Source organism: Rhipicephalus microplus, chromosome 4 (assembly GCF_043290135.1).
Source record: "Rhipicephalus microplus isolate Deutch F79 chromosome 4, USDA_Rmic, whole genome shotgun sequence".
NCBI lineage: Eukaryota > Metazoa > Arthropoda > Arachnida > Ixodida > Ixodidae > Rhipicephalus > Rhipicephalus microplus.
The window spans coordinates 164,035,023-164,060,101 of NC_134703.1; the positions used below are offsets into that span (position 1 = coordinate 164,035,023).

At 48.4% G+C, this 25,079-nt stretch overlaps 1 protein-coding gene across 1 annotated transcript in view; it reads left to right on the top strand.

The window, feature by feature from the left end:
* Positions 1-2,170: 2,170 nt before the first annotated feature.
* Positions 2,171-25,079, top strand: part of LOC142814058 (uncharacterized) — a 125,942-nt gene continuing 103,033 nt past the window's right edge. Inside the window, exons 1-2 of the mRNA XM_075892003.1 lie at positions 2,171-2,223; positions 17,486-17,798. Of these exons, the coding sequence (XP_075748118.1) occupies positions 17,553-17,798 (246 nt within the window). The 5' untranslated portion in view covers positions 2,171-2,223; positions 17,486-17,552. The remainder of the gene's footprint in view (positions 2,224-17,485; positions 17,799-25,079) is intronic.

Below are 25,079 nucleotides of genomic sequence, written 5' to 3' on the forward strand. Positions count from 1 at the left end.
GCAAAGTGTTTATGGACCAGTGAGAGCACTTGCTGCATCACGAAAATAATGTTTTTTTGTGTAGAAGAAAAATGGCATCACCGCTGCTTTGTCGAAGCTGCTGTGAGCCTATGAGTGTGATGAATTCATTATCAACGTTTGGTTTTGCCCCTCTGAAAGAGCAAAAAAACACAAAAAAAACAGAAGGTTTGCGCTTCAGTCTTCGATCAACCAAATTAGTGATCAGTTTTGCCACCTTTTGCCCTGCCGCGGCGGTCTAGTGGCTAAGGTACTCGGCTGTTGACCCGCGGGTCGCGGGATCGAATCCCGGCGGCGGCGGCTGCATTTCCGATGGAGGCGGAAATGTTGTAGGCCCGTGTGCTCAGATTTGGGTGCACGTTAAAGAACCCCAGGTGGTTCAAATTTACGGAGCCCTCCACTACGGCGTCTCTCATATTCATATAGTGGTTTCGGGACGTTAAATTTCACAAATCAATCAATCAACCTTTTGATGGTGACAGCAGCTTGCAAAGTGACGAAGAATAAAGCGGCGGATTCGAGCAGTGAAAAGCTCAGCTTATAATTTTTCTCTGAAACTTGATCCCACGAACCTTGGAGATAGTAAAAGTCCGTAGTTTTTTTTTTTTTTTCACAAAGTAGACTTAACCAAAAGTCGCGCTTGTGGGTCTTCATTCCACTCGAAGAGTTTTGCAGCTCCATATGCAACTCTCAGAACAAAGAAGCATACACATGCAGCGCTACCTATTCCTCTAGCTTTCTCTCTTTCTTGGGTAGGATGAGCTAATTGTGTTTATGCAGAGACTTGTGATGTGAGGCATAAAAATCCCTGTTATATCCACAAAGTGATGTGATGTGAGAGGCGCTGGCTCGGAGGGCATCGCGCAACCCCCGAATCTTCCGTGCACGCCTCCCGCCATCATATGTAGACGTCTCAATGTTGGTATGCATCCCAGCATTGTCCATTTGCATGTTTTTACGCATACCCCATACTATGTAGTAGAAATCTGTGGCTTTCTCGCAATTTTTTCATGCAGTCATAACCACAATGCACTAGTGTCTATGTTTATTGATAGTGACATAATATATATGCCATATCTATGACGATAATAGTGAAGCATGTGGGCGGGGTTCCCGCCGTATTTATCTACCTGTAAAGTACGTTTTCGCGTGCACAATATATTCCTTTATGAAGGCAGGCTCTCCTGGCGCATCTTTGGAAGAAATAAACATTTTCGAACGGTTGTGCGTTGCTTCTCGATGCATATATATATATATACTCCAGGGACGAGTCAGGTCAGCTTGCCCCTCCAATCGCGATGGAGTAGTTGGTACGCGAAGAATTGGATTCATCTGGTGGTACCACTAGCAGCGTATCCTTCCGGTTGCCTGAATGAATTTCGGTAGCACTTACAAAATAGTACTGCGGTCCGCACTCAACTGACTGGCTCCAAACAATAATATAGTGGATGTATTACGGCCGATCCAGTCATTTCTTGGGCTAACTCAAACCTTCTTCATTTTTGGTGCAGTACTGGTCATTGGTGGGTTTTACCCGATATGCATAAACACTTTTCGCGTTTACTGGGGCTTTTTTTTTTCATTTTTAGCGGACCAAGGTTGAGCAGTGTTAATTAGCCAGATTGTATGACAAACACGCATTCAGGATTACGATGTTTTTTCTACTATTAATACATTTAACCTCGACCTTTCATGGCTTCGCTGTTAAAATAAACTCAGCCGACTGTCAGTAAAGGAGTTTACTGCCAAAAAGTGGCTACTTGGGTGGGTTGGTATTGTATTTTTGAAAGTAATGTGCTTTTTAAGTGCGCAGGGAATGTTTTCAGAAGAAAGATAGAGCCCAGAGATAGGAAAGTGCACTTTGTCCTATATCTCGGCTATATCTTCCTTCTCTGAAAACATTCCTTGCGCACTACGAAAGTATATTACTTTCAGAAAAAAATGACTGCCAGTATTGCCACACGTAATTCCTAGGATACATTCAGCCAGTTTCATGTAGGGGTTGCTGCATAAAATTAGAAAGAAAACACACCTCTTTCACTTTTTTCTCCTATGGTAACAGCATGGGCTCTGCCTGTCGTGTATGACCTGTTTTCAAGGTAAGCGGTGCCATGATCACCATCACCAACAATGAGTCACGCGCTCGCAGCGCGCCCGGCAGGCAGTGCACCTTCAGTCACCAGTGCCTTAAGTCAGCTCATCCAGGTAAGCATGCATTTTATCGCTGTCCTCGTTTCTTGTTGAATTCTAATGGCATATCGCGAGCATTCGGCTCGATTGTGAATGGAGCAGGCCGATGCAACCAGGATTGCTGTCGCAAAATATGTGCTTGGAACGCGAACTCCTCGATGGGAGCAGCCGATACACAAAAATCTTGTGAAGAGGCAACGAGGGAGAGGGCGAAGCGTTTTGCTACTCGTCCATGGCTGTCCGCCACTTCAAACATCCGGCTTTGACGGCAGGAAAAGCTGGCGCACTGATTACATCCCGCGAACTTCTGGTAAAATCCACCGATTTCGGCGGAGGAAGAATTATTACTCCAGGAAGCATTCCGTAACCTGCAATTGCTCTCAATCTGCCTCTGGAACACAAAATTCATGCTCCCAATTTGCTAATGAAGCATGAACGCTCCACTGAGAGCACAAAACGTTAATCTGCATGGATCTGCCATTGAAATTCAACAACGTGCAAAACGCAGGTTCGCAGCAGTAACGTGTGCTTGCTGATGAGAAACGCGTCCGCCTGAGACCCAGTGCACACACGGGAGATGAACGCTTATGTTCAACAGGAAAATGAGCTTCATCTCATGGCAACTCGCTACAGCTGGAATCTACACCATGCTGCGCGAGTCGACAGGGAACACAGATGAAGCGTTCGTTTTACGTCGGGAAAAAAGCGTTGCTTTAGCCGTGGTGGCACTGCGCGAAGAATTTGTGGGGGAAAGGCCCAAGTACTGCAATCAATATCAAAGCAATCTCTCTCAGGTTATAAAAGAGAAAAATTTTGAACTATCGAGCATAGAAGGTTCTCATGCCAGCCATTCCAGCAATGAAAAGGAGTGTTTTTTTAACTTGCGCAAATATCATTTTACATTTCGCTCCATTTCCTCCTTCCTACTTACATTTCTTTTTTTTTTGCAAGGATAGCTTGAAGTAAACGTGCGTTGAAGGAGGAACGCGCTGCGGATTGAAGTTACTCATAGTACGTGATGGCTCAGCACCAGTACAAAAGCGAACAAAAAAACAGAAGATAGAACCATGGCCGCTGGTTTCATCCAGCTGCCGTCGATAAAACCAGTGGCCGTGATAGAACGGTGTCGTATTGTCGATTGCCTATAGTGAGGAGCGCTCAAAACCAACCAACGGGACGGGAACTCTCATTTAGCGTTCAATGATTTGTGTGCGTCAACTTGCGTTTCGACGACAATCTCTCTTTGGAGAAAGCAGCATTATTTATGAAAAGGATCCTCGCGAAGTTCGCATGCAGAGTTTCAGCCGGTAGCACTTATATTTATCGCTGCAGCTACTGCAGCGATGAGTCTCTCAAGCCAGCGGGTAAAATGAAAATTTAGTTTTACGTTTTAGATGCGGAAGCATCTTATACTCGCGCCTTGTAGTGCGCCGTCCGCGCCGTCCGCACCGCTTCTCGAACATTCGACAGCTGACGCGCGCGCATGCGCCGTCGCGCCGTCGCCCACTCTTCCACCATCTGTGCATCCCTTCCTCCTCTACACACCGCGCGTGCTTCACTCCTCCACCATCTGTGCACCCTTCCTCCTCTACGCACCGCGTTCGACATCTACAATTCTCCTGATTCTACAGTGGACGCGCATGTGGCGTCGCGCTTCGAGAACATTCAACAGCTGACAGTGCATGCGCCGTCGAGCTGTATATATACTCAAGGTCGGCGCTCGCTCACTCAGTTGCCGCTCGTCGGTTGGTTTGTACGGCGCGTCGACGTCCAAGGTCGCGGTGAAATGAATTCCAACGAATCCACAAACACAATGATCGACGTCCCCTCGACCAGCGCCGCCCTTTCGCATACGTGTGTACGTGTTCACTCATTTAACACCCCCTCCTACAACCACGTTAACCAATTTAGCCATCGACCCAAGTAAGTCGCAATTTAACACCCCATTTCACATCCACGTTAACCAATTTAGCCATCGACCCAAGTAAGTCGCACTTTAACACCCCGTTAACCAGTTATTTGCTCCACATCCTCCTCAGTGTTCCCCCGAGGGAAGCTGCGGGCAATTTTTTTACAGCCCACTCTACACTGAGTTGGCCTGCTAAGCTGCAGTGGAGCAGTGGACAATTTTCGCGTTTTAGTTATGCGTCTTCAGTCCAGAATTTAGATAGTTGTAGCGCCCTCTGACCAAGTTAATCCTCGTTAAACTGAATTAAAGGCCACTTTTACAAAGTCAAACCAGTATATATACCTTAGTGTGTCATGAATTATTCTTACTTCCTCTTACGAGGCTTTACCAGCTAATTCCCTCGAAGAAGAATCAAGCGTTGTCTTAAATACCGCCATACGATAGTCATCCAGGCTGAATTCCAGAGCCAAATCAGTCCATTTGAACGGCAACGCATCAGTGATGTTTTCTCTAGCTGTGCTGTCTTCCTTACTTCGTTTCACCTTCATTTCACGACCAAGCACAAATGTCTGTAATTGTTACAGCACTTTGAAGACTTGCGCTGTGTAGATGACCGTGAAGCTGCTGTGCACGTTGGAAGCAGGTCGAGCACTTGACGCAGCCATTTTGAATTGAGCCATCTCGCTGCACGCACGAGGGTGGAGGCGCCCTGCGTCCCCTATCTTCTTGCGACCACGGCAGTGATACTTCGTGTCCAGTTTAGCCAGCCCGTAAGCGAAGCGTAGGCTAACCCGCTTACGGCCGTAGAGGAGTACGCATGCGCATTAGCGTTCCGGCTCCACTTATCTGCTGAGCGAGGAAATGAAACGCGGTGCTCGCGCCTCTCTCTGCATGAGTAGGCAAACAACTGCCGGGAGAGGAGAGACGCGTGCAGGCGTCCCTTTTCTGTGCGTTCTAGCTGTTCTTCTTTCTTGTTCACGTCTTTCTTGTTCACGTCTGAGAAACAGACGAAAGTCGAAGTACGGAAGGCAAAGAGGACAACACGAACGCTGAACCCGAGCGCTCCTCTTTGCCTTCCGTACCTCGACTTTCGTCCGCTTCTTCTAGCACATTAGTGTTCGCGCTGCAACCCTTATTATCATGAATTCAAACCAACTAGCCCAAATCGCCATTCTTCGTCCATTCTTTCATGCTTCCGTCCGCCCATGCGTCCGTCTGTGTGACCGTCCATGCGTCCATTCGCCCATCCGTGCGTGCGTCTGTTCGGGCGTCCGTCCCTGCCTTCATCCATGCATCCGCCCCTGCGTCCGTTCTTGTGTTCATTCATGCATCTGTCTGTCCGTCAACACTTCAAGTACTACCATGTCGCATCTTTTGATCATATATTCCCCATATAGAAGCACCGCCATCCAGCGGGTATTCCTAGCACTAAACGAGAGGATGCACACGCACACTTTCTTACGGCTTGCGCTTCGTGTCTACTTCCCACCTTTAACCACCTCGAGTTCATGGTATGCACTAGTTCAATGTATTCATGGCACTGCGGCCCAACGCTCGCTAAACCTTTCTGAAAGCAAGGAGGTTACGCCCAGCGAGTATAACGTAGCAATATTTTCCTGTCAGATAGTGCTCAATGTACATGCCAATGGTTGCTAATGCGAAATGAGAGACAGGATAATTCGGCTTTTACATTCTTACGGCTTCCGCTTCTTGTCTACTTCCCACCTTTAACCACCTCGAGTTCATGGTATATACTAGTTCTATGTATTCATGGCACTGCGACCCAATGCTCCCTAAATCTTTCTAAAACCAAAGAGGTTGCGCCCAGCGAGTATAACGTAGCAATCTTTTCCTGTCAGATATATGCTCAATGTACATGCCAATGGCTGCTAATGGCAAATGAGAGACAGGAGAACTCGGCTTTTACTTTCTTACGGCTTGCGCTTCGCGTCTATTTCCCACCTTTAACCACCTCGAGTTCATGGTATATACTTGTTCAATGTATTCATGGTACGGCGGCCCTACGCTCGCTAAACCTTTCTAAAACTAAGGAGGTTACACCCAGTGACTATAACGTAGCAGCCCTTTCTTGTCAGATAGTGCTCAATGTACATGCCAATGGCTTATAATGGGAAATGAGAGGCAGGAGAATTCGGCTTTTACTTGGTTACAGCTTGCGCTTCGTATCTACTTCCCACCTTCGACCACCTCGAGTTCATGGTATATACAAGTTCAATGTATTCATGGCACTACGACTGAACGCTCGCTAAACCTTTCTAAAACTAAGTAGGTTACACCCAGCGAGTATAGCGTAGCAACCCTTTCTTGTCAGATAGTGCTCAATGTACATGCCAAATGTTTGTAATGGGTATCGCAAGGTGCACGTTACATAAAAGCCGAATGTTCCTATCTCTCATTCCTCCTTAGCAGCCATTGTCATGTACATGGACACTATCTTTTATTGTTCAACAACGCACAGAAGAAATCTCTCACCGGCACCACTTTGGAGGTCAAAGTGTTATACTTGTTACACACTACAACGGATACGAGGGACGAACGGGTGTCATTATAACGAGTTTCACCCCTAAAAGAAGAGACAACACGGTTGCCAATGAAACAAACCAGGGGTCTTAGATTTGCAGATGCACTCATAACGAATGTCCATTGACATTGTCGACGAGTAGAATTGGAGGTACCGATTTTGAAAAGTATTTTAGAAAATATAGTCGGCATTTATTAAAATCACACCCAATTAAACAACTGTGTTCGCGTTGCTCACACCATATATTTAACGACGGTAAGTGTTTACTAACCTGCATTGACACTAGTTTGAATAGTACTTCAGGAAAATAAAAGAAAAGCAAGACATGAAAGCCCGAGAATACAGGCAACATCTAATCTTTTTTATAACTGAAAGTTAAACGCGTGAAAAAAAGATCTACGAAAATGGGGGTGCAACGCGCGTGTTATAAAGAAGTACAAAAAGTCAAACAACGGCCTGTTTACAGTCGATTAATACAGGCGAATCTTGTAACAACCGCGAAGGTCAGCTTGCGCAAAGCTCGGCGTTGTTTGTGACATGATATGCTCCCGAAATGTCTCATAAAAATTGCTTACCAGCGCAAACGGCAGGGCAGGAGAGACAGGAGAAGAGACGAGACAGAGTGATGAATTGCCAACAATTTATTTCTTGTGAAGGTATTCGCTTTTGTACAGGTACCAGTTGCGCTAGTCATGCGCGAAACACAATGAAAATGCATAAGTACATTACATTGACAAGCAAAGGAACAAAATTTCTTTATCGGTGAGCGCGACAGAAGGGGTGCTAACACAAGCATCTTTCAATGAGCAAATCTTCTCTGCCTCTATGATCTCGCGTGTGGTACGATTTCTGCATCTAGCAACTATAGAACACTCAGAAAAAATTGGCCGGCAGCCACACGTGCCGCAGTGAGCGGACAGTTATCCTTGTTTATAGTGATCCACATTGTACATAATGCCACGTTCCGTTTCCCAAGTTTTTGTTATCGTCCCAAAACACCACACGATTCTCAGCGCAAACCGCGCTTGCAGTTTGCGAGAAGGTTCCGGACTGTAGTAGATTATTTCGATAAGATCACACCCACTGTGCGAGCGGTACAGATTGTTCTGGAACCTACGCCACCACCAGTGATAACGCTAGAACATTCGACGGCAAGAGTATAAATGCTGACGTGCTTCGCCGCTTGCCAGTAGTTGATCGAAGGCCGACGCTCCGTTCGCCGCTATCAGTCCGAGACTGCTATCTGTGCGAGACTGCTGCTGTAATTGGACTTTCCTTTTAATGGGCACAGGTTCGCCAAATAAACAACTAAATCCCCCACACGAAGTCTCCTGTCTTCGGCCACGTCACGACTCCGTGACATCTGGTGGAGGTGCTGCTTCGTTCATGTACCGGACGCTCCCGTCAAGCCGTGAACCCAGCCCACGTCGCGGAGAAGATACCGACGCCAACCAGGAGCAGCGAACAAGCCGCCGACAACAAGGGCTACCACCGGATTACGGGCTTCTACAAGACAAGGCGCGGAAGACCAAGGCCATGACCGCGACTGCAGCGACAATGACAACCGCTGCGTGCCAGCCCACGATGGTCATGCATCAACCCGGGGAACCACCAATTTTCCATGGGTCATCGTTCGAAGACCCCGAGTCCTGGCTAGAAACATACGACCGTGTGGCTGCCCTCAACCACTGGGACCATGACGAAAAGCTGCGTCGTGTGTTCTTCTATTTGGAAGACACCGCAAGGACCTGGCTCGAAAATCGCGAGTCCACGCTCCGAACGTGGGATGTTTTCTGCGGCGCATTTCTGCAAACGTTCGCGAGCGTCGCTCGCAATGAGAAGGCGCCTGCTTTATTAGAGACCTGGGTTCAGCTACCAAATGAAAATGTCGCCATTTCACAGAAGAAATGACCCGACTATTCCGTCACGCTGACCCAGACATGCCTGAGGAGAAAAAAGTTCGTTTCCTCATGCGTAGGGTCAAACAGGATTTCTTCGCGGGACTGATAAGAAACCCGCTGAAAACCGTTCAAGAATTCGTAGCCGAAGCGACCACTATCGAAAAAACCCTGGACATGTACACCAGACAGTATAATCGTCACCTGACTGCAGACTGCGCTGCTGCTCAAGCCAGTAACTCCGGAGACCTGCGTGAAATGATCCGAGCGATCGTGCGGGAAGAGCTGCGCAAGCTGTTGTCTTCGGTGCAGACTCAAGTGGATTCAATTGCCGACATTGTGCGAGAAGAAGTTCGGCAATCGCTTCAAATTCCCCACGCACCGCTGCCCGAGCCGGAAGCTATGAGCTACGCCGCTGCACTGCGCCACAATGCTCCTCCCCGTCCACGCCAAAACGCCGCCCATCGCACTTCCGTCGACAGACGCCACCGCCGCCGCCACCCCCACCGACGTCATACAGTTCGCCAGTGGCCCAGCGCAGTGCACCGAGGAAGACTGACGTCTGGCGCACCCCTGACCATTGCCCGCTCTGCTACCACTGTGGCGAGGCCAGACACACATACCACCGTTGCCAGTACCGACAGATGGGACTGCGTGGCTTCGCCGTCAATGCACTGCGTCCCCAGCCAGGAGAACGACCACGTGACATCGCCGACTACCTGACAGGAACTCGGGGGACACCACGAAGCCCTTCGCGTTCGCCGTCACCCAGCCACCGCACGTCACCACACCATCGGCAGTACTCTGGCCCAACGCGGGGCCGGTCTCCTAGCCCGTATCCGGGAAACTAAGGGCAGCAACCGGTGGAGGTGCGGTTGCTGTGCGACGAGCTACCGAAGATCCTCCGACGACGACGACGCCGCGACGGAGCTTTCCGAACACCACGCCAACCAGGCAAAGCCCTGACGGTGAAAGCTCACTTACCGAAGGTGGCCTGACGACGCAACATGAAAGCAGCGGAACAAGCCGACGCAGCCGTGACCCGACGCCATGCCCTAACTGTAATGCAAGACGGCGAACTAGCGACCTCGACGTTCTTATCGACGGCCACAGTGTGACCGCTCTCGTCGATACTGGAGCCGACTATTCTGTCATCAGTGGGTCGTTCGCCGCGAAGTTAAAGAAAGTTAGGAGAGCTTGGAAAGGCCCTGAAATCCGCACAGCCGGAGGTCATGTCGTAACGCCTGCAGGAATCTGCACAGCGAGAGTCACCATTAACGGCCGTATTTATCCTACAGACTTCGTAGTCCTACAGCGTTGCTCGAGATATGTCATCCCTGGCATGGACTTCTTATGCCTCCATTGTGCTGTCATCAACCTAAAATCAAAGTCGATAACGTTATTCACAGAAGAAGCACTACAGCCGCGCACGCCGTCAGGACACCATGCCTTGAATGTGCTGGAAGAACAAGTCACCCTTTCGCCTCGCCTAAGCGTCATTATTTCAGTCGGCGCTCCTGAATTACCTGACTTGGAAGGCGTCGTTGAAGGCAGTCAGCATCTGTTGGTAACCCGAAATATTTGCGTCGCAAAAGGAATCACAGAGCTGCGGGGAGGCAAAGCAACGGTTATGCTCACGAATTTCAGCACTGAGTACAAACATGTGAACAAAGGAACAACGGTCGCATACATCGAAGAAAGTGTCGAAGCCACCAGTGCTTTCGCCCTCACCGATTCTGCGGAACCTGCTCAGAGGAACCAAGCCCCTTCCATAGCTTTCGACGTCAATCCCAAACTTCCGAACGATAAGCAAGAACAGCTCAGCGCCCTGCTCCTGCAATACGAAGATTGCTTTTCATCGTCATCGAAAGTTCGGCAGACCCCAATCACAAAACATCGCATCATAACCGAAAAAAAATGCCAGACCACTCCGTCAGAGTCCGTACAGGGTTTCGACGCGAGGACGTGAGGCCATGAAGAGACAAGTTGTTGAAATGCTGCGGGATGACATTATCCAGCCGTCCAAGAGTCCGTGGGCATCACCCGTGGTGTTAGTGAAGAAAAAGGATGGGACCCTACGTTTCTGCGTCGATTATCGCGGCCTGAACAAAATCACAAGAAAGGACGTGTATCCTCTCCCACGAATATACGACGCACTTGATCGGCTCCATAATGCCGAGTACTTTTCGTCAATGGACCTTAAGACTGGCTATTGGCTAATCGAAGTCGACGAAAGAGACCAAGAGAAGACGGCGTTTATAACACCGGACGGCCTCTTCGAGTTTAAGGTGATGCCCTTCGGCCTTTGCTCAGCGCCTGCAACTTTTCAACGTGTTATGGATACAGTACTGGCCGGATTGAAGTGGCAGACTTGCCTTGTGTACTTGGACGACGTCGTCTTTTTTTCCTCGAGTTTCGACGAGCATCTTCGGCGCCTTGAAGCTGTACTTCAAGCCATAAAAACTTCCGGACTCACACTGAATCCAGAAAAGTGCAGATTTACGTATGAGGAGCTCTTGTTTCTGGGGCACGTTATCAGCAAGTCTAGAGTTCGTACCGATCCACGGAAAACAGCCGCCATCGCTGACTTCCCGCCGCCCACTGACAAGAAAGCCGTGCTCCGATTTCTGGGCATGTGCGCCTATTATAGGCGGTTCGTGAAAAACTTCGCCCCATCGCCGATCCTCTCACTAACCTTACCAAGGCCGACGTAGAGTTCAAGTGGGAAACGCCACAGGAACACGCTTTCCAGCAGCTTAAACATCGCTTCCAGATGCCTCCGTTACTTGCCCATATCGACGAATTCGTCGAGACAGAAATACATACTGACGCAAGCAGCGTTGGTCTTGGCGCCGTTCTTGTGCAGAGGGCTGACGGACTTGAAAGGGCTATTAGTTACGCCAGCCGATCGCTATCCAAAGCAGAAGCAAATTATTCCACAACAGAAAAGAAGTGCCTCGCCATCTTCTGGGCTACGTCGAAATTTCGCCCCTACCTCTACGGCAGACCCTTCAAGTTGTGAGCGACCACCACGCCTTGTGTTGGCTAGCCACCTTGAAGGACCCTTCAGGTCGGCTCGCACGATGGAGCCTGAGACTTCAAGAATATGACATTACTGTCATTTACAAGTCCGGCAAAAACACTCCGATGCCGACTGTCTCTCTCGTGCGCCTGTCGACCAACCGCTACCCGACGACCCGGATGACGACTACTTCTTGGGAACGATAACTACCGAAGACTTCGCTGAACGACAGCGGGCCGACCCGGAACTTAAGGCAAGGCCCTAATAGAATACCTCGAAGGCAGGACCACCGAAGTCCCGAAGGTATTCAAGCGCGCACTTGCGTCGTTGTTTCTACGAAACGGTCTTCTACAAAAGAAAAAATTTTCACCGCTTCGAGCTAAGTACCTCCTTGTGGTGCCTTAAGCTCTGCGGCCAGAACTCATGCAGGCCCTGCACGACGATCCGACGGCAGGGTACCTCGGTGTTTCTCGCACGCTCGCGAGGATACAAGAAAGGTACTACTGGCCACGTCTTACCACTGACGTCACTCGTTATGTGAGAACATGCCGGGACTGTCAGCGACGCGAAACACCGCTGACAAAGCCAGCGGGACTTCTGCAGCCAATTGATCCTCCTTGCCGCCCTTTCCAGCAGATTGGTATGGACCTACTGGGGTCGTTCGTTCCCGACGTCGGCTTTCGGAAACAAGTGGATCGTGGTAGCTACCGACTACCTCACCCGCTACGCCGAGACAAAAGCCCTGCCAAAGGCAGTGCATCCGAGGTAGCTAAGTTCTTCGTCGAAAATATCGTCCTACGTCACGGCGCCCCGGAGGTCCTTATCACCGACAGAGGAACGGCATTCACTGCCGACTTAACTCAAGCGATCTTGGCATACAGCCAAACAAACCACCGCCGGACGACAGGGTACAACCCACAGACCTACGGACTCACCGAGCGGCTTAACAAGACGATCGCCGACATGCTGTCAATGTTCGTCGATGTCGAACACAAGACGTGGGAGGCCATTCTGCCGTATGTGACCGCATACAACACGGCGGTGCAGGAGACGACGCAGATATCTCCATACAAATTGGTCTACGGAAGGAGCCCAGCAACGACGCTCGATGCCACGTTATTCAACGTCACCGACGAAGAAAACCTCGATGTGAGCGAGTACCTTCAACGCGCCGAAGAAGCCCGACAACTTGCGCGTCTCCGTATCAAGAATCAACAGGCGACTGACAGCCACCGTTACAACCTTCGACGACGCTTCGTGGAATACCAGCCCGGTGAACGTGTTTGGGTGTGGACGCCGATCCGCCGACGTGGACTAAGTGAAAAGCTTCTGCGACGGTACTTCGGACCGTACAGGGTGGTTCGACGTCTCGGCCCACTTGATTATGAGGTTGTCTCCGACGGCATCACTAACTCTCAACGAAGCCGATCGCGACCTGAAGTCGCCCATGTCGCGCGCCTCAAGCCGTTTCATGCGCATTAACAAACTGAAACAGTGTTTTTTTGTATTATTGTTGTATCGTAATTTATTCATTGTACTTTCTTGCACTATTATTGTACCTTCATCTTTAGTTAAAGCATCGGGACGATGCCTTTTTTCAGAGGGGGGCAATGCCACGTTCCATTTCCCAAGTTTTTGTTTTCGTCCCAAAACACCACACGATTCTCAGCGCAAACCGCGCTTGCAGTTTTCGAGAAGGTTCTGGACTGTAGTAGATCATTTCGATAAGATCACGCCCACTGTGCGAACGGTACGGATTGTTCTGGAACCTACGCCACCGCCAGCAATAACGCTAGAACATTCGACGGCAAGAGTATAAATGCCGACGCGCTTCGCCACTTGTCAGTAGTTGATCGAAGGCCGATGCTCCGTTCGCCGCTAACAGTCCGAGACTTCTATCTGTGCGAGACTGCTGCTGTAATTGGACTTTCCTTTTACCGGGCACAGGTTCGCCCAAATAAACAATTAAATCCCCACACGAAGTCTCCTGTCTTCGGCCACGTCACGACTCCGTGACAATATGTTCCCTCAGCCTCTCATTTATACAACGACCTGTTTGACCGACGTAATACCTTCCACACGATAACAGCAGCTGATACACCACATTACGGATGCAATCTCTGAATTTATTTGCATGTTTTATTTGCATGTTTTTTTTCTGCACGCGTTGTTCACCCTTGTGTCTTTTACGAAACCGAGACGTCGCCGGAGAAAGGAGGTGTAAAGACAGCACCTGTTGTTTTTTTTTTTCATACTGTGTGAGTGGATACTGCTATAACAATGACTGGGTCAGATAGCTCAGTGCCCTTGAAGACACACAACTCTTAGCCGAGTGGAACGAGATCTTAAAGCGAATAGACGCAAGACTAACTCCCGCGGCAGTCGTTTAAGAGAAACGTTTTTGTAATTGCTACATTGAGCGCTCGTTAAAAAAAACTGTTGGTGGAGTCATCAATGAAATTACCCGTGAAAAACTCCAATCTATCGTTTTGTCTTTTGTCTTGCTTGCAACTAGCACATTTTTTTCTTGCATGGGCAAGATGATTTCTCGCTGAAACCAGCGTCGCCATAACAGGCATTTCTGCGAAATCAGCTCCTAACGCTAACACGTTATTGTGCATTTTTTTTCTTTGTACATGTCCGCATATCTTTCAAGAAATGTGTCCAAAATGCCCCAAAATCAAGAAAATGAGATATTTGCCTTAGCTAGCGGAGCGTTAGTTATAAACATTCAATTACTTACTTTGATAAGCGTTAATGTCATGTAAGAATTTAAGTTCTTCATGCGACAAACTTATCTAAGTTTTGAGTAATAGAAGAAAGCGAGGCATAACCACGCAGTGAAAAATTATGAGTGGGACAAAGCGTTCATTCATCCGTCCGGGCGTCCGTCTGTCTTCTCATCTGTGCTTCCGCCCTTCCATTCGTCCACCCATGCATCCGTCAGTCCGTTCATGCTTCCATCCGTCCGTCCATGCTTCCGTTCATGCTTCCGTCTGCCCCTTGACCTCGCCGTGAAAACCTCTAACAAGCACCTTATAGGCCTAAGTACGTTGAATTTATATGTTTAGGGCGCTCCGGGAGGGCCACCTCACACATCAGTTCGCTCGACCGTCACAGACAGTAGCGGGTCGCCGCCTATTAGCCCGCATACACATTCAAAGTATCGGCATCACGAAAGATCGCGTTCAACTCCGATTCGAGTGAAGATGCGCAATCCACGTTCGCCCTCTTCCCGATAATATGACAAAAGAAGAAAACACTGGCCGCAGCCTGGCGAGGGCGGAAGCCTCGACCTGCTATGGATCGAAACCCCACATGTACCGTGCAGATGCTTCTAGCCCACACCATGGGGGATGGAACCAAGGAGGCTCTATAGAACCTCTGCAGTTGCTGTCCCTGCCGCCGCCAACGGGAGCAAGTGAAGCTGACGGCGGCCATATTGCTAGAGGAAAAACAGAGCGGAACCGCCTTAAACGGCAATGGAATACACGCGTTGCGCACGTTGGCTTGCTGTTCCGCGATCAAAAATTGAGATGGAAATCACTTTTAGGTTACACCAACAAAATATTGGCGCTTCTCGTTTAGGAAACAAATTATTTCATGCACCCATTGTCAACGGCACGCTTTCAGGACAATCTGTTGTCGAGGGATGCTTCGCATATCGAGCTTGCTGGCACACTCAATATGATTGCATATGTGTTACTGGGAACTAACTGGGAACTAGGTTTTTTGCTATGTAATATTTACATGCAGTGTTCAAAAAAAACAGCCAGCTAATGTGAAAAGCACTCATTCACTTTATTAGGCACACATTCATCACACCAATTCAAATCAGCATAAGGATGCAAGTTTTGGCTAGATGTCATTTCTGTCAAGCACAGCGCGAATTTTTAAGGAGAAAACGAAGAGAAAAAACACAAGACAGCGCTCATATTGTGCTTTCGCTCATGAGGGTGTATTATCTCATGAGGGTATAATATCGCAGCGCCAGATTCCCTCCTAGGTATTGTATGAAACTCTGTGGCCTATTCCCTTCAGGTGACGTAGTGGATGAGTAGCAAGTTTGAGAAGGTTTCCATGGACTAAGTATTTGAAGCACGCACAATGACCAAGATAACGCTGTATCACGCTCAACTTCTAAAAGTGAAACTTTGGTGTCTCTTTTTTTCCATTTTCAACCCTTTCAAAGAAAAGTAAAAGAAAGGGGGGACTGCTGAAGTAATATATTTGCCGCAGTTGCCATGTTTCACGGCTTACGCAGTTTTATGCCTACCTCCCCTATTTTCACGGCTTACTTTAGCTCCCTCTCTTCGTTTTAGCACTGAAACTGACTTGTGTATTTGGTGCTATAGAGCATTATATTAGCAATCCATGGTCAACCACATCTCAACAGTGACTTAAGTGATTCGGCCGTTGCCTAGCAGCAAATCCGCACTGATACCGGTCGTTGAAAACCCGGGACTGGCGGGTCTCCACATTAGCAGCTAGCCCCCAACGTTAAACCGATCGTCCAACATTGCTGAGAGGAGAGGCACTCTTACGAGAATAAATTTGTTGATTAAGTTTGGTTACAATGACTAAAGAGTAGAAAGGAACTTTAACAAAAGGTAATCGGCTGTTATAGCCCCACACCAGTGAACATTGAGGCACCACAACCAGTGTCAGAATTCTGAGCGAATACGATGTTCTGAGGTCTCGGTGCACCGCCTACGATAAAGGGGAAGGCACCACACAACACACCTGGTTAGAGCGTAGTCGAAGACGTCTATTAGGGTCTCGAGTGCACTGAATAAAGTCTATGCACAAGGCCAAGTGCTTGACCTCAAGAACTCTTCTGGCTAGACGAATGAGGCAGGCGTTAAATTAGTAATAACAAAGCTTACAGTTTATCAAGCCCAGCAGAGGAGGCCTGCTAGGAAATTCGTGAAGGGCATTCATGTTCACACTCTTAGAATGTGCGCAGCCAATGGGGCAGTGTTTTCAGCCCTACTACTTGCGGTAGAGTCGTAATAAATGGGGGAAAGGTCGTCTACCTCAACAGGTATGGCTCTCTCGAACACTTGCTGACTCCCATATCTGCCATGGAGTAGAATACTCTGGTTTGGCAAGATTCTTTTCAAAGCTGCCGTCTCACGCAGCCAGTATGACGAAGAGAGCAGGGGTTGTCCCCGAATCCCTCAATGTTTGCTCGCAACCAGTCCACAACGGCATTCCTAAGCTCCTTGGCTTCACTGTCAATAACTACGTCCAGGAACATGCGTTGCTTGAAAATTCATCCGATGCAATTGACTAACAGGATTACGCACAAATGCGCCCGCCAGAAGAAGTTTAGGACAGGTAGTAACTGTGCGCATTTGTCTTGCGTTGTCGCTTGTCACACAGGCAGCATCAAAGAAACCAGTTAATAGAAGACGTCCCCATTGCATAATTACCTAAAGTGACCGTAAACGGCCTACCGGTGGGAAAAGAAGGGCCCGTTTAGTGAATGCACGTATCCTGATAGTCACTGCCACCGATTAACATTTGCATGAGAAAGAGAGGTAGCAGATAAGCCTAGCGCAAGAAAGCTGTACATGGCGTTATCACGTTTCGTCACTTAAGTTATGCTGTTTTTCCTTCAGGTAAAGTTGCATAACGCTCCAAAACGGTCAGCGTTTTCTAAACGTTATGGTGCACATTGAATAGAAATATTGAGAGTGGTAAACGCGAGCAAGTATAGCGAATGGCTGTGTCGCAGTGTGTGAAACCTCATTTATTCTATACATCACCGTTGGAGTCGTACAAAACTCTCAAAAATGGAGGTAATATTCTAAAAAAAATACATTGTTGTCTTTCGTCTTTATTTGCTACAAGTTTTTACGGAACTCTGACTTCAAGGCTCCAATTATTCTTGATGCTCGCAGAGTAAAAGCAGAACGCCGACGTGCGAGAGAGCTATACCGTGGCACTCGGTAAAGCACACAGCGCACCATGAGCAGCAAGGAAGAGCCTAGTGATGTTGACACGAGAGGCAAGAAGGATTCGTTGCCAGCCATCGGTGAGCTTAAGCTCAGTGAAGCAAATGATGACCCTCCAGCGAAGCAGAAAAACGACAGTGGGTCCACTGGGGAGCCGGGTGCAATCCCTTCGACGTCATCCAACACCTGCAAGCAAAAAGTTGCCGGTGTCTCCACGTCCACCTGGTGGGACCCTGGAAGTGTCGACGACCCGATAAAGGTTTGTGTTCTCAAGAACTTTTTCATATATTTATGAGTCTGCATGTTAATCAACGCAGTAAATGAATCAGACAAACTGCGTAAACAAAACACTTGCGATTTCTTTATTGTATTTTTTTAAAGGCTAATCCACAGGCGAGTAAACCTTGTGCTCTATTTATGTATCTGTAAACTTCTTAAAAATGAGCAGGCGCCTTGCTCATGAGTAGCTTAGCTGCGCAACCTACTAGCCTTTTAAAGCGGAATATCATTCGTTCGTTTCTGACCGATCAAAGATTTTGGCGGGCTATTTTGAACCTTGTGCTCTATTTATGTATTTGTAAACTTCTTAAAAATGAGCAGGCGCCTTGCTCATGAGTAGCTTAGCTGCGCAACCTACTAGCCCTTTCAAGCGGAATATCATTCATTCGTTTCTTACCGATGAAAGATTTTGGCGGGCTATTTTGAAATTGCAAAAGCACGAGTTGTCCTGTATCTTTATGAGCACTTGTGATCTGGCAAGAACAAGTCAGATTTATCATATGATGGAGGCTCTGGCTTGCTCACTGATGCAAAAAACATGCAAATGATAGTAGTGTTTGTTCCTTTCTAACGCGCTAACACTGAGGCAAGCACACCCAATAACGAGAGTGTCTGCCAAATGACCATCCTTAGGTGGATGCTCCTGAGTTCCGCGAAGCGGTGTGATAGTCTATGGGCCTTGCGAATGGATAAACGTAAGATGTTTGGGTATATCTTTGAATATATACACTCGCGGTCATATTATTCAAATTTGGGCAACAATATGGGAATATGAAACGTTTGAAAATTCAGTACTTTTCAGCGCGCTGCTCGGGAATAACAATAAAAACCTATTTATCATATTCACATCAACGAGATTGCACTGTATTCAGCATTCACAGTTACCGCTGTTTGAGAGTTATTTTGTCGGAAAGTTTGCGCTTATATTTGACAAAGGTACTTCCCCATTCCACCACAACAATACTTGATAGCATTTATCACCTCACCATTAGGTAGCATATGATTGACCGGCATTGCTCATATATCCTCTCATATTATATCAGAACACATTCAATAAATTGCACCTGACATTGTAAATATGGCGGAATCGGACGGTGTCAATATTGGTCTTACTGAAGGCGCCCAATGTGGTCATCGCTTAGCGAAACCAGTTCGCTAAACGACGACCGGACCCGACCTCGCAGTATGCGCATTGAAGTTGTCCACTTTATGGTCGGTCATCATCGCGACGTAATTTGGGTACGCCAGTCACTTTGTTAGTGAATCACATTAAAATTTAGGCGGCCAACTTCGGATTAAAATCAGCATTTTCCTGTACCTCTCATCTGATGTCAAATTTAATATCTTAGTTAAAAAAACAGTTTGGCATATTGGCGTATAGTGGTTACAATGCCCGGCTTGTGATCGGAAAGTGATGGGTTTGATCTGTTATGGCAGTCGCGCTTCATTGAGCGTGAAGTGTGCGATATCAGTGCACGTTTGAGAACAACAGATGGGCGAAATTGCTGGCGCCTTCCTCCTTGGCGTGCCTATTATCATATCATCGTTTGGGCATTGGACACCCAGACACTTGTTAAAAGAAAAAAATTATGCACTAAATTTGGCTGTTTTTAGCGTTTAGCCAAGAGCGTAATATTGTTGACGAGACAGCACCCAACCCCCTCCGAACATAAAAATGTTTTTGACTGTGCCCCCACAGCTAATGTATTAATATGGCAGTTTTCCTAATGACTTTCTCGCGGCTCTGTATGAATACGTGTAAGCGAGGACAACTTTTCTTAGCAATGAAGCGCAGCTAAATTTGGGGAATGCTGCCGAGAACGAGTATAGCCCCTCGATTTTGTCTCTGTGCTATTGTGATAGAAAAAATGCTTCATATTTACCTTCAAGCTCTTCGGTATAGCACGAAGCACAATGAGTGAGACATTTATAATTGCTTTATTTCATATTTTTTGCTGCGCATTGGCGCTGCACCGCCAGCTATGAACAACATCTTTCTTTGAAGTTCGCGACGGTGCTCCCCTTATCTCTGCCTGTAGTGAAAGCGTGTGTATCCGCACCCTTGAATAAGAAAGATATGCGAAAATTGGAGCCGACATCATTCCTCGACCAAGGTGTATTCCTAGACTCAAGGGGCCCCATCTCGGTGATCTAGTGGTTAAGGAACTCAGTTACTCCGCTGCTGACCCGCAGGTCACGGGATTGAATCCCGGCTGCGGCGGCTGCATTTTGATGGAGGTGGAAATGCTTTAGGCCCATGTGCTCAGATTTGGGTGCACGTTAAGAAACCCCAGGTGGTCGAAATTTCCGGAACCCTCCAGTACGGCGTCTCTGATAATCATAAGGTGGTTTCGAGACGTTAAACCTAACATATTGTTACCACATACGTAATTTAGGTATGTGCACCTGTGTAGCGGGGAACGGTGTGGTGGAAGAGGAAGAGGACGTTCGGTTGACGGCAAGAGCTCGCTGGGGCGCGTTCACTGCAATATACCATCCAGTCGACCTTTACGTCGGCTCTAAATAAACCCCTCTCGTAGAGGAAACAGAGTGGCGGAGGGGCTGGGTATGGCACGTCAACGTACCACGGAGCCACAGCTGTTCGGAGTTCTTCGGAGCCGTCGTCTTGCCGGCCTGCCACCGACAACGACCGTCATGGCCGAGAGCAAAGGTCGGAAATCAACTGCCTCGACTTCGCGCAGATCTACGCTGGCTGCACCTAGGCACCACTACATGGAACCCCGCCCGTTTGCGGGAATGACAGAAGATGTTGACGCGTGGCTAACGCACTACAAAAGGGTGAGCCGGTACAACCACTGGAACTCTACCGATCAGCTGGATAACGTATCACTGTTTCTCACGGACACTGCCCTGATGTGTTATGAAAACCACGAAGAGTCCTTAAGGGACTACGCGGGCCCTCTTTTCTCAGGAATTGAAGAAGTGTTTTGGTGACTCCGACTCAAAGAAGAAAAGCGTGGAGCGGACTCTGGCCGGAAGAGCTCCGACTCCTGGGGAAACGTGCCATTCTTATATAGAGGACGTTTTTAAGCTTTGCAAGATTATAAACCCGCAGATGTCTGAAGAAGACAGGGTCGGATACCTCTTGAAAGCCATAGCAGAAGACGTTTACAATTTTCTGATAGGCAGGGATGACCTCACCTCTGTCTCCAACGTCCAACATCACTGCCGCACGTTTGAAAAACTGAAGACTCGTCGCAGTGCTCCGAAATTCGGTAGGCTGGCAAATGTAACAACGGTTGGCAGCGTCGACGTGAGCCCGCCCAGCGACCTTGCCGCTACTATTCGGGTAACAATGCGTGAAGAGCTACAGCGACCAGGTGGTGGGTTTGACGAAACCATTCCTTATCCACCTGTTAATGCACCCTACTACACGGCGGTGCCATTAGCTCCTTCTCCACCATCGGAATGTGTGACAGGCGTCAGCGAAACTGGAACTCCGTGGCCACGTCGTGACTCAGTCGTGGCCCCCCAGCGATATGGCCAACGCCTTCGTCACGGCCCCGCCACACAGAGGTGGGCAGCCCCCGCTCAGCAAGCTCGTCACCGACCCTTCCCAGGTGAGCGGTCTCAGACTGGTTCGGCGGGCGTCTTCTACCAGTCTGCTACAACTGTGGCTTCGAAGGCCACATTGCCAAGTAATGCAAATACCGGCAGCCGCCAATGTACGACCGATCACCGAGGTATAACAGTTTCGGCATCACCCGAGCACCGACATTCCCGGGAAGCACGTGTTACGGAATCTCAGGACCGCTACAAAACCAATCTCCGGCCTCTGACCGCAGTGTGACACCACCACCTGCCCCTCGCGCCAACCGATCACCGTCTCCTCGGTGCCGCCATTCGACGCCTCTCACGGAAAACTGGCCGGTGCCGCCGTTGGAGGTGAGATCGCCGGACAGTCTTCGATTTCAGCAGATATACCCCGTTAGCTTCCATGTTTAGAAATAAGGTTCGAGTGCTTATCGATGGTGTACCAACAATGTTGAAAGTTGAAGCGTTGGTGGACACAGGTGCGCTCTTTGCCCTTAGTCGGCCTTGCGCCATTAAACTCTAAACATCATCATCACACAGCTGACACCGTGTCAGTGATGAGCTTAGTTTTCAACCGCTTCCTTGGACGAAAATTTATGTTTCGTTGGGACCGTCCTGATAGGTTTCGTTCAGTGAGCGGAGAGGTGTTACAACCTGTTGCTGTCTGCACTGTGACTGTTAGTTTGGCGTGCCAGAACTTTGTTGCAGAGTTTGCTGTTCTCTCTCACACTACGCTTGACGTTATTCTGGGACTTGATTTCTTGAAGCTGTGTGGTGCCACTGTCGATTGTCACACAGGACGAATTACAGTACATTCCGATATCCCAGTTGCGTTTATGGAAAACTCGCTCTGTCAGGAAAGTGGTCTTTGCGTGTCCGTGTATACAACTGTGCCGCCATTGTCTGCGAAACGTGTCCCTGTTTTCTGTTCATCTGCAAGCGAGAAAACATTGGACGCAACTGTGGAGCCCGTGCATCTCACTTGCATAAGGACAGTTTTAATACCCTACTGCACGCTATCGGTTGCACACGGGCATACTGGTTTATGGGTGATTAACTGCTCTGACGAACCAACAGTGCTACCGGAGGGTCTGAAACTTGCAGAGATTCGTGAACACCAAGCATTCTCGAATTCCATCTTTGCAGAAAGCAATGATTCCCCGGATAAGATCCGTTGCGATAATCTGCACGCCAGGGACACCACTATTATGGCTGTGATTGACAAGTTACTCAGCACCAATGAACGTACTGAACTGGCGAGTATTCTGCACAAACATGCCGTTATTTTAGGGCCGAAGCTCCTTATAGTGGCACCCGTTCGTTTCGCGTCCAGTCGTAGTATGTAACCAGCCTTAAGCTTCGACCTGCAAACATTTTGACCTCCAAGGTGGGGCCGGTGAGAGATTCCTTCAGTGCGTTGTTGAACAACAAAAAATAGTGCCCGATGTACATGCCAATAGCTGATAATGGGGTATGAGAGACAGGAGCATACGGCTTTTAGTTAACGTGCACGCTGCGATCCCCATTAGCAGCCATTGGCATGTATTCATAGCACTATCTGACAAGAAAGGGTTGCTACGTTATACCCGCTGGCTGTAACCACCTTAGTTTTAGAAAGGTTTAGCGAGCGTTGAGCCGCAGTGCCATGAATACAATGAACTAGTATATACCATGAATGAACTCAAGGTAGTTAAAGGTGGGAAGTAGGTACGAAGTGCAAGTCGTAAGAAAATAAAAGCCGAATTCTCCTGTCTCTCATTTCCCATGCAGCCATTGGCATGTACATTGAGCTCTATCTGCCAGGAAAAGGTTGCTACGTTGTACTCGCTGGGCGTTACCTCCTTGGTTTTAGAAAGGTTTAGCGAGTGTTGGGCCGCAGTGCCATAAATACAGTGAACTGGTATATACAATGAACTCGAGGTGGTTAAAGGTGGGAAGTAGACCCGAAGCGCAAGCTGTTAGAAAGTGTGCATGTGCCACCTCTCGTTTAGTCCTTGGAAGGTCCGCTGGATGGCGGGGTTTCTATATGGGGAATATATGATGAAAAGATGTGAGATGGTGGTTCTTGGAGTGTTGAATATATGGACGAACGGACACACAGACAGATGCATGAATGCACGCATGAACGGACGCAAGGGCGGATGCATGGACGAACGCAGGAACGGACGCACGCACGGACGGGTGGATAGACGCATGGACGGTCGCACAGACGGAAGGAAGCAAGAACGAATGGATGGACGAATGCTTTGCCCCACTCTCCATCATTCACTCCTTGGATATGCTGCCAATTTTTTTTATTTCGCTCAGAACGATTCACCGTCCTTCCCTGCTTCTCGTATAAAGCACCAAATCGACACATCTCACAGACCTCTTCGACAGTAACCATATAGTGTATCGCCTTCGGAACGTGCTGTGATCAACGAACAGGTTTGCGAGATGCTCAAGACAAATGTAATTCAAGAATCATGTAGTCCGTGAGCCGCTTCAGTAATTTTAGTGAAGAAGAAGGATGGGACATGGCGATTTTGTGTTGACTACTGCCGTCTCAACGCCATCACCAAAAAAGACGTATACCTACTCCCACGAATCGAAGATGCTATCGACTGTCTATCATCGGACTCTGACTTTTCGTCTGTGGATTTGAGGTCAGGCTACTAGCAGATTTCAATGCACAAGGAAGACAAGGAAAAAACGGCATTTGTTACAACAGATGGACTATTCGAATTCAATATGATGCCTTTTGGACTCTGCAACGCACCTGCAACTTTTGAGCGCTTTATGGACAATATTCTGCGTGATTCAAGTTGGAAGTGTGTATGTGTTACCTGGACGACGTTGTAATTTTTGGGCGCATCTTTTGTAAGCACAACACACGCTTTGGCCTCGTGCTGGACTGCCCAAGCAAAGCTCGCTTGGTGCTCAACTCGAAGAAATGTCGTTTTGGAGAGCGCCAAACACTCGTTCTTGGACACTTAGTAGACAAAGAGGGCATACGACCGGATCCCGCCAAGACGGCCACAGTGGAAGCATTTAGGCAACCTCACTCGGTGAAAGAATTGCGCAGCTTTTTGGAGCTTTTTTTCATACTTTCGCCGATTCATTCCTGGTTTTGCCAATATCGCATACCCGGTCACGTGTCTGCTTAAGAAAGGTGCGCAGTTTGACTGGACCCCTGAATGTGAGTCTGCTTTTTCGGAGTTGAAGTTTCCTTTGACGTCTCATGCGATTCTTCGACACTTCAACTTTCTGGCTCCCACTGAGATTCACACAGACGCCAGCGGTATTGGTGTACGTGCTGTCCTGGTTCGACACTTGGATAATCAAGAACACGTCGTAGCGTATGCAAGTCACTCGCTCAGCAAATCCGAGCGTAGCTACACTGTCACAGAGCAAGAATGCCTTGCAACAGTCTTCGCAGTGCAGCGCTTCCGGTCCTACCAGTACGGACGCGTCTTTACCATCGTGACAGACCATCATTCTCTCTGCCGGTTGGTCAACCTGCGTGACCCGTCTGGTCGGCTGGTGCGCTGGATACTTCGTCTTCAAGAATATGACTTCACGGTTTCCTATAAAAGCGGCCGACGTCACGCTGACGCAGATTGTCTTTCGCGACTACCGCTTCCAACGACGGAATGTGACGCGGATAACTTCGACACCTACATCGCATCACTGGACTAACCATTTCCCAAAGCCAAGACCTGATTTT